Source organism: Pan paniscus, chromosome 11, assembly GCF_029289425.2.
Source record: "Pan paniscus chromosome 11, NHGRI_mPanPan1-v2.0_pri, whole genome shotgun sequence".
Lineage (NCBI taxonomy): Eukaryota > Metazoa > Chordata > Mammalia > Primates > Hominidae > Pan > Pan paniscus.
This window is the reverse complement of record NC_073260.2, coordinates 97,631,268-97,640,213: the sequence shown is the minus strand read 5'-3', so window position 1 is coordinate 97,640,213 and position 8,946 is coordinate 97,631,268. Positions and strand designations below refer to the sequence as shown.

At 37.1% G+C, this 8,946-nt stretch overlaps 1 protein-coding gene across 3 annotated transcripts in view; it reads right to left on the bottom strand.

Annotated features, from left to right (window-relative positions):
• Positions 1-341: 341 nt before the first annotated feature.
• PLAA (phospholipase A2 activating protein) overlaps positions 342-8,946 on the bottom strand; it is a 45,053-nt gene continuing 36,448 nt past the window's right edge. For 2 of the 3 annotated variants that reach the window (XM_055092074.2, XM_003830696.7), the window contains 4 exons: positions 8,858-8,926; positions 5,320-5,421; positions 2,824-2,988; positions 342-1,077 (listed from right to left, as the gene is read on the bottom strand). In XM_055092074.2, the coding sequence (XP_054948049.1) occupies positions 512-1,077; positions 2,824-2,988; positions 5,320-5,421; positions 8,858-8,926 (902 nt within the window). In that variant the 3' untranslated portion in view covers positions 342-511. The remainder of the gene's footprint in view (positions 1,078-2,823; positions 2,989-5,319; positions 5,422-8,857; positions 8,927-8,946) is intronic. The other variant, XM_055092075.2, reaches the window with a different exon arrangement.

Sequence of the window (8,946 nt, the reverse complement as noted above, 5' to 3'; positions counted from 1 at the left end):
ATATTGCTTTAATATATGAATTTATAAATTATTTTATAAATTTAATATAATTTAAAAAATTTTAAAGTAGTTATCCCAAAACAAGACCTTGAAATGTATCAGTGCTGTTCCAAGGATCTAGCAATGAAGGTGGAGAAGTTAAATAAAAGATAATTGACAACAACAGTTTGGTGTACATTAAGTAATAAAAGCAAGTTATATGAGTAACAGCCCTTGTCTTCTTAGTGGCTAAGGTAAGGGGAAGATGTCATTGTCATTGCGTTGTTGCTGATTATAGCTTATTTTAAATTTGTGTTCACACTCTTGAAAATCTACCCAAATTACACAGGAAAATCTCACAGTTCAGCAGTGCAAAAATTTTATTTCTGTTTCCCCTCCCCACCACTTTACAAGATGTAAAATTTTACTTAATCCACCGTATTCTCTTTTTTTAATTATCTGTTATCAGTCATGTCAAATGTGAGGAAAAAAACACTAATCAATTAAAAATATCCATCCCTCTTCCCCACTGCTACAGCAAATTTAGGATAAATCTACAGCATTCACTTACTTTAGCTGGTTCTGATACTGAGGAATACTTTTTTATTTGAGAATCAACACCTAAAGACTTGGCTAATTGTACAGCATTTGAATCATCACTGATAAGTGTTCCAAGAGCCACAAGAAGTCTAAAAGTGGCTTCTAGGTCTTGTACTACTTCCAAGATTGTGCTAATTAGTGACAAACATTGGGCTTTCCCTTCAATGTTATGGTCTTTATGAAAACAAACAGAATAGTTCAGGGCCAATGTAGCCAGAGCAATGTGAATGTTCTTATTGCTCCCTGATTTCAGTTCTATTGCATGGGACATCAGTGATTCCCTCTGGGACATCATGAGTTTTTGTCCTGCCTGGCCAACAAAACAATTGCAAAAAGTCCTGAGAGCAAGCAGCTGGTTTGCTGGCTTTCCTTTAGGGTTCAGAAGATTGATAAGATGACTGCTGAACTGAGCCCCTTCCTTTTCATTGCAGAAGTTCTCATTCACACTGGGGTGTTTAATTGACAACCGAAGAATGTCAAGTGCAGGAAAGACAATATCTATTAAAAAAAAAAAAGTCATTAATGCTTATGAAAATAAAGAAAATTTCTTTTGACTATCGACTTTTAAGGATTTTATTTTCCCACTGCAAAACTAACCATTTTAGAAAATGTGAAAAATCATGTGTCTGCTTTAAAAAAAGCATATATTTCTGAAACTTTTGTTAATTTTTCATATTTATATAAACTAGATTTATTGCTGTAAGATCATATTCGCTTTAAAAATAAGTTAACTCTCTCAAACAGCCTACACACTGTGAGTATTCAAAAATGAATGGAAAGAATGGGGTGCAGACCTTGCTTTTAAAAATTCTGTAAGACCGAACAATTAAACAGGGAAAGTTCTTTTTTTTTTTTTTTTTGAGACAGTTTCACTCTTGTTGCCCAGGCTGGATTGCAATGGCACGATCTCGGCTCACTGCAACCTCCACCTCCCGGGTTCAAGCAATTCTCCTGTCTCAGCCTCCCAAGTAGCTGGAATTACAGGTGCATGTCGCCACGCCCAGCTAATTTTTGTATTTTTAGTAGAGACGAGGTTTCATCATATTGGTCAGGCTGGTCTCAAACTCCTGACTTCAGGTGATCTACCCACGTTGGTCTCCCAAAGTGCTGGGATTACAGGCATGAGCCACCGTGCCCAGCCGGAAAGTTCTTAAGAGAAGAATTCCAGTTAACAAGTGATAGGATGCTTATAGGTTGGTGGGAGCTTTATAATCAAGGGCCTGGGTAGATGCTATCTGAATGAATGCACAAAATAATCTTAGCATCACTAAAGGTGAGGAAATCCAACATTATGTGCTCCGTAATGTAAAAGTAGTATGCATCATCATTTATAAAGGATTTCACCTAAAAAAAAACACCTACTGAACCAGAATCTAATTTTGCCACTAGCAATAAATACAGAGATGGAGGAACACATCAGCAAAATCCATAATATGGGACATTTTATTGAAAAAAAAAAAAAGACTTTTTCTCCAATAAATCAGTGGCATAAAAAAAAATAACAGGCAAGGACTCTTTGAGAATTAAAAAAGACTTAACTGACATAATTGGAAAAAAAAAAACTTACAGTAAATATTTGTAGCCTAGGGTTAACAGGTCACTAAGAGTATCTTGGATGCCTGGCCGGGAATCCACAAATGCTCTGAAACAGTAAACAAACAGGTGCATGGCCGGGCACGGTGGCTCACGCCTGTAATCCCAGCACTTGGGCAGGCTGAGGCGGGAGGATCACGAGGTCAGGAGATCGAGACCATCCTGGCTAACATGGTGAAACCCCGTCTCTACTAAAAATACAAAAAATTAGCCGGGCATGGTGGCGGGTGCCTATAGTCCCAGCTACTCAGGAGGTTGAGGCAGGAGAACGGCGTGAACCCGGGAGGCGGAGCTTGCAGTGAGCCGAGATCACGCCACTGCACTCCAGCTTGGGCGACAGAGCGAGACTCCATTTCAAAAACAAAAACAAAACAAAACAAAAAAACAAAGAAAACAAACAACAACAACAAAAAAACAAACTGATGCATATATGGGGATCATTATATTACCTTCAGATTCTCAAAAGGCATGTAACGGAAACAAGATCATCAATTCCAGTAGTGTAGTGAACCCTTTTCGTGAAGATTTTCCATAGTGATTTAGAACTACCGAAGTTAACTTTCATTTAATCCACAAATACCAGTAATATTGATAGAAATGAAGATAAAACTTCTTGCTTTCTGGTTACATTTTTGAAGAGTGTTTATTTACCTTCAGGACAGTTAATAGCTTTCCACAAAATCTGAAGTTGCTGGACTGTGGGTTTTTCTGAAGAACTATTACATATTAGAGACAGTATCTTCTCAAGAAGTATCAAGTCATCCTCAGTTAACTTCTTCTCTTCAGGTGCAGTTCCATTAAGTTCCTTCAGTTTACCTAGAACCCAAAACCAAACTTTCAAAATTCTCTAACTGTAATTGGCCAGATAATATATAAATGCCAAGACTTTCAATAAAAGTACTCTAGTGTACACCATGGGGAGTTAAGACTTTACTCAGCAATTATCAAACACCATAAAGTAAGGATAAGGCTTATGAGCTTTGTCTTTTTTTTTTTTTTTTGAGATGGAGTCTTGCTCAGTCGCCCAGGCTGGAGTGCAGTGGCGCCATCTTGGCTCACTGCAAGCTCCGCCTCCCAGGTTCAAGCAATTCTCCTGCCTCAGCCTCCCGAGTAGCTGGGACTATAGGCGCCTGCCACCATGCCTGGCTAATTTTTTGTGTTTTTAGTAGAGACGGGGTTTCACCACATTAGCCAGGATGGTCTCAATCTCCTGACCTCGTGGTCCACCCTCCTTAGCCTCCCGAAGTGCTGTGATTACAGGTGTGAGCCACCACGCCTGGCCTTATTATTATTATTTTGAGATGGAGTCTCACTCTGTTGCCCAGGCTAGAGTGCAGTGGCATGATCTCGGCTCACTGCAACCTCCGCCATCAGGATTTTCAAGCGATTCTCCTGCCTCAGCCTCCCGAGTAGCTGGAACTACCAGCATGCACCACCACACCAGCTAATTTTTGTATTTTTAGTAGAGATGGGGTTTCACCACGTTGGCCAGGCTGACCAACATGGTGAAAAACTCCTGACCTCAAGTGACCCACCTGCCTTGAACTCCCAAAGTGCTGGGATTACAGGCATGAGCCACCACGTCCGGCCTCCATTTTGGATGACTTTCAAAGCAGTATCATGTGTAATATATATTCAAGTGTAAGTCAATAACCTAGTTTCTCCATGAGAAAATTTATAACAACTTTTTAGCCAATTTATGTCAATTTCTACTGCTGTCAATGAAATAGTCAAAGAGTTAAATGCCTACTGATAACATTTAATTTATGACTTAGTTCCATATGCATATTTGATGTCACATTATTTTAAAAATTTATTTAATGGACATACTGCCCTTTCTTCCCATGTTCTCATTTCATGAAACAATTTCCTTCAAATCCTTCACATGTATCTTTAGTATCAGTATCCTTTGTATCATGACTTTGAGTTACTGTGTTTCTTTAAAAATCTTTATCTCAAGAATAAAAAAGTCCAAATTCCGATAATAAGGAAAATTATCCAAATTTACACCATTGAAATCAATTATAAATGGAAACTAGGGCCTGTTTCACTAATCTCAGGTATTAACAACTTTAACTCTAATAAATAAAAATCAAGTTCATTAAGGAATGCAAAAGTCTAAATACCTGTTAGATTTTCACAAGTTTTTTAAAAAAAAATCTAAAAGTGTGCATATACTACATTATTCAAAATAAAGCAATTAAGAAAATATTAATGAGTGATTTTTATAAATTTTTACAATACTGACTCTGCCTTATACTCTGGTAAGTATGTTATGTTACGTTAACCCAATTAATTCTCATCATAATCTTTGTGGCAAACAAAGCTAATAAGTACTCTTAGTCCAAGACAACAACAACAACAAAACACTGTATTTTGTTTTGAGGAACACAAACAGAAAAAGCAATCAAAGTCACTAAAGCAGATTAATTTCTTCTTTTTTTTTCTCCTTGAGATGGAGTCTTGCTCTGTTGCCCAGGCTGGAGTGCAGTGGCGCAATCTCGGGCTCACTGCAACTCCTCCACCTCCCAGGTTCAAGTGATTCTCGTGCCTCAGCCTCCAGAGTAGCTGGGATTACAGGCGCCCACCACCACGCCCGGCTAATTTTTGTATTTTTAGTAGAAATGGGGTTTCACCATGTTAGCCAGGCTAGTCTCGAACTCCTGACCTCAGGCAGTCCGCCCGCCTTGGCCTCCCAAAGTGCTGGGATTACAGGCATGAGTCACTGTACCAGGCCAGCAGATTCATTTCTAATGGGCAATTTAAAATGAACTTGTATTATTTCTGAGGGCCACTAATCTTTTAAAGATAAGATCTTAATTTTTCAAATGCTTTACTCATTCATATTCATTAATTTTTTTTGAAAACATTAAAAGCCTGGGTGGGTAGAATTTACATTTTCCACCTTTAATTTTTTTTATTACAGTCATCATAAATTACTTACTTTATGTTTGTGTAAGACTTCTTAGAAAGTATTATGGATCCTTTACCAGACTGTATATATGTGGTGGACACAGTTGTTTAATACTGCAATAGAAATATCTATTCATATTAAGTACCCAATTCCTGAGACATGTTGGCAAGAGAAACAACCTTGATGACATCTCAGTCTGTGAATATGTGAAAAAATTAATTAAAGAAACTTACCTAATATTTGTGTAGGGTTTGCTTGGTCAAATGTGACAGCCTCTTTTTTAGGGAAATAAATATTCATTGTTTTAGATGCAGCTGATCGGTAGGCACTATTCCCTATTTAAAGAATAGAAGATGATGATAATCACAAGGAGTGATCAAAAATGAGATTTTTCTAACTATATGACTTAGTTTTCACAATTATTGAGATATGCAACTATTCAGTGAATGCAATAAACAAGGAACCTCAAGGGGAAAAATATCCACAATATTTTGTATAATTTATATTTATTGATATAATATTTTTTGGTTTTGGGAATGGAAGCTTAAATGTAGAACAAGATCATCTCACACTTTTTACTTCTTTTTTTTCTTTCTGAGACAGGGTGCAGTGGTGCAATCACAGCTCACTACAGCCTCGACCTCCTGGGCTCAAGCAATCCTCCCACCTCAGCCTCCGAAAGTGCTGGGATTACAGGTGTGAGCCACCGAGCCTGGTCTAAGATTAAATCTAAATTATAAATTTAAAAAAAGTCAAAGAATACCATATGATTATATGAAACTTTCCATTTTCATCTTCTCTAAGGCATGCTGATCTCTCCTTTGATGTCTTTTACTGCTTATGCCAAATGATGTAGTAGGTATTATCATTTTCTCTAATCTTTTTCTGCATCATCTTTATAAATCCCCAAGTTGTAAATCCCTGAAGGACAGGAGTCCTAGTCTTTCTTTTTTTTTTTAAGTATTTTATTAAGTTCCAGGGTACATGTGCAGGATGTGCAAGTTTGTTACATAGGTAAATGGATGCCATGGTGGTTTGCTGAGGAGTCCTAGCCCTTTTGTTTTTTTGAGACAGAGTCTCGCTCTGTTGCCCAGGCTGGAGTACAGTGGCGTAATCTCGGCTCACTGCAATCTCCGCCTCCTGCGTTCAAGCAATTCTCCTGCCTCAGCCTCCAGAATAGTTGGGATTACAGGCATGTGCTACCACGCCCGGCTAATTTTTGTATTTTTAGTAGAGACAGGGTTTCACCACATTGGCCAGGCTGGTCTCGAACTCCTGACCTCGTCATCCACCTGCCTCGGCCTCCCAAAGTGCTGGGATTACAGGCATAAGCCACCATGCCCAGCCTAATTTTTGCATTGTTTTAGTACAGAAGGGGTTTCACCATGTTGGCCAAGCTGGTCTCGAACTCCTGACTCAGGTGATCCGCTCACCTCAGCCTCTCAAAGTGCTGAGATTACAGGCATGAGCCACCAGGCCCGTCTGAGTCCTAGTCTTTTATACTTTTTTTTACATCTTAAGTCTCTATTATATTAACAGAAACTCAGTATCTGATCATGAACAAACTGGCACATGATGAAAATTCAGCAATATTCAATAAATAAAGTGACCTTCAACTAAAGTATAATTTAAATCTAATTTACATCTCACATTTCAAATCTTAATCAATTTAAACCCTATTTTGTTCAAATGTACAGTTAAGATATTGTGCAAAAATATGAATAAAAGATTTATCTTAATATTCTGATTACATTAGGAATAGAAAGGGATGAAGGTAGATAAAGATGAAACACTTAGTGAGATTGGTGTACAAAATTAATTGTTTATAAACAATAAATTTTTCTTGACATAAAAATGAGCTATACACACATTGCCTGCATTCTTGGTCATTACAGTCTAGGAGTTGTGTTAAGAATGCAAATATTAATCAAATATCATCCAAATAAGTATAATGAAAAGTTCCCCGATGGAAAAGTACAGGATGCAATGAAAGATAAGAGTAGGCGATCTAGCAAGGACACATGTGGGTGTTCAGAAAAGTTTCACTGAGCTTATCTAATAAATACTGTATTACAAAATTAAATAAAAAAGAAAAGGGAGAAAAACAGCCAATAATTTGTGGTCTAAATGACAAGGCAAAGGGCAATGCATAAGTATGCCAAAAGAAAACAGTGAGTTCAAAGCTCTGGAGGTAGAAAATACTATTACATGCTCAAGAAACTGACACCAGCCAGTATAGCTGGATAGAAGAAAGGCAATGAGGAATGTGGGGCAAGGCAAAAGAAAAATATTCACTGGGAAGCCACTGAGTTTTTTTAATCAAGGGAGGTGCATAAACAGAGTAAACAATAAAAAGATCACTGTCTGCAATATGGATCATCGAGAGACCAATTTGGAAGTTATTTCATTATTCCAGGCGAGAGGTGACATTAGCTTGTACTAAGGTATATAAAGCTTCAATATACACACCATGCTGTTAAAAACTAACTTCTGGAAAATGGGAGGGAACACTGTTAACCTTTGTTAACAAGTACAGCTAACAATTACTAAGCATTAATTTGGTAAAAAGTTATTTACATAAATTTTATAACTTTAAGCTCTTAATTCTAGGAAGTAGATATGACCTCAACTTTGCAAATGAGAAAAACAAAAGCACAGACACATCAAATAAATTGTTCAAGGTCAAGCAGATAAAAAGTAGTAGAGCTGAGATTTGAATTTAGATTCTCACTCCAGAATCCATAATCTTAATTACAGGTACTATGTTATACTTCAGTATTGCTAACCAATGTTACTTTTGCAATTAAAAAATAGCTTACAAAATCACATGCCAAGTGATGGACATGGTAGTGTGCGCATGTAAACCCAACTACTCAGGAGACTGAGGTGGGAGGATCATGTGAGCCCAGGAGTTTGAGCCCAGCCCAGCCAACAAAACAAGATCCCATCTCAAAAGTAATAAAAAATAAAAACACATGCTAGGTTAGTTATTGAGTGGTAGGTTTATGGGTGTTTATTTTAATGCTGAATAACATATATGTTACTCAATTTCTCTCATATAAATTACAAAGAACATAAAAATTAACTAGAAAAAAATATATGCCAAGATATCTGTCAAACTTGAAAGAGATGAACCACAAATTTAGCTCTGTGTTTTACTGGCAGCCAATACAGAGGAAAACATGCCAGCACATATTCAATGAACAAGTGAGGTATGTCAGACTGTAGACTAGGTAACTAAGGATTAAAAAAAAATTAGTTGCTCAGAAGAACTATAGCTATTCCAGGCATAAATCACAGAAGCAAATTCTTTCCTGAGTCTTCTTCAAGAGAACAATGTATAATCCAGTGAATAACATTCTCAACACATTAAGAATGAAGAGATGAGAATAAACACAGACTTTGTAAGAGTTGTGAGGAAAGCAGATTTACTACAGTAAAACAGTAGTTTCCGATCCTAGATGCATATTAGAATCACATTGGAAGATTATAAAACTACCCTTTGCCAAGCCCCCATCTCAGAGCAGAATTAGACCAAGTAAGCATCTCTGGGGATAAGGCTGAAGTACGTTTGCAAAGCTCCCCAGATGATTCTAAAATGTAGTAATCAGACAATTCTGAGAAAACTCAAAAAGCCAGACAAGTTTGGTCTCGATTTACTATATAAAAAGTTCTCAAGCAAGAAAATGACACAAATTTTCTTACTCTTTTTATTAAAGTTCCAACGAATTTTTAAAATCTAAAAAAGAAAAAGAAATAAAAAGTATGTACCTGTAAATGGATCAACTCCGGCCATGGTAGTTCCCATACTTGCAGAACCTGGTACATAACGACCAGCACCTACAATACAATAATACTCC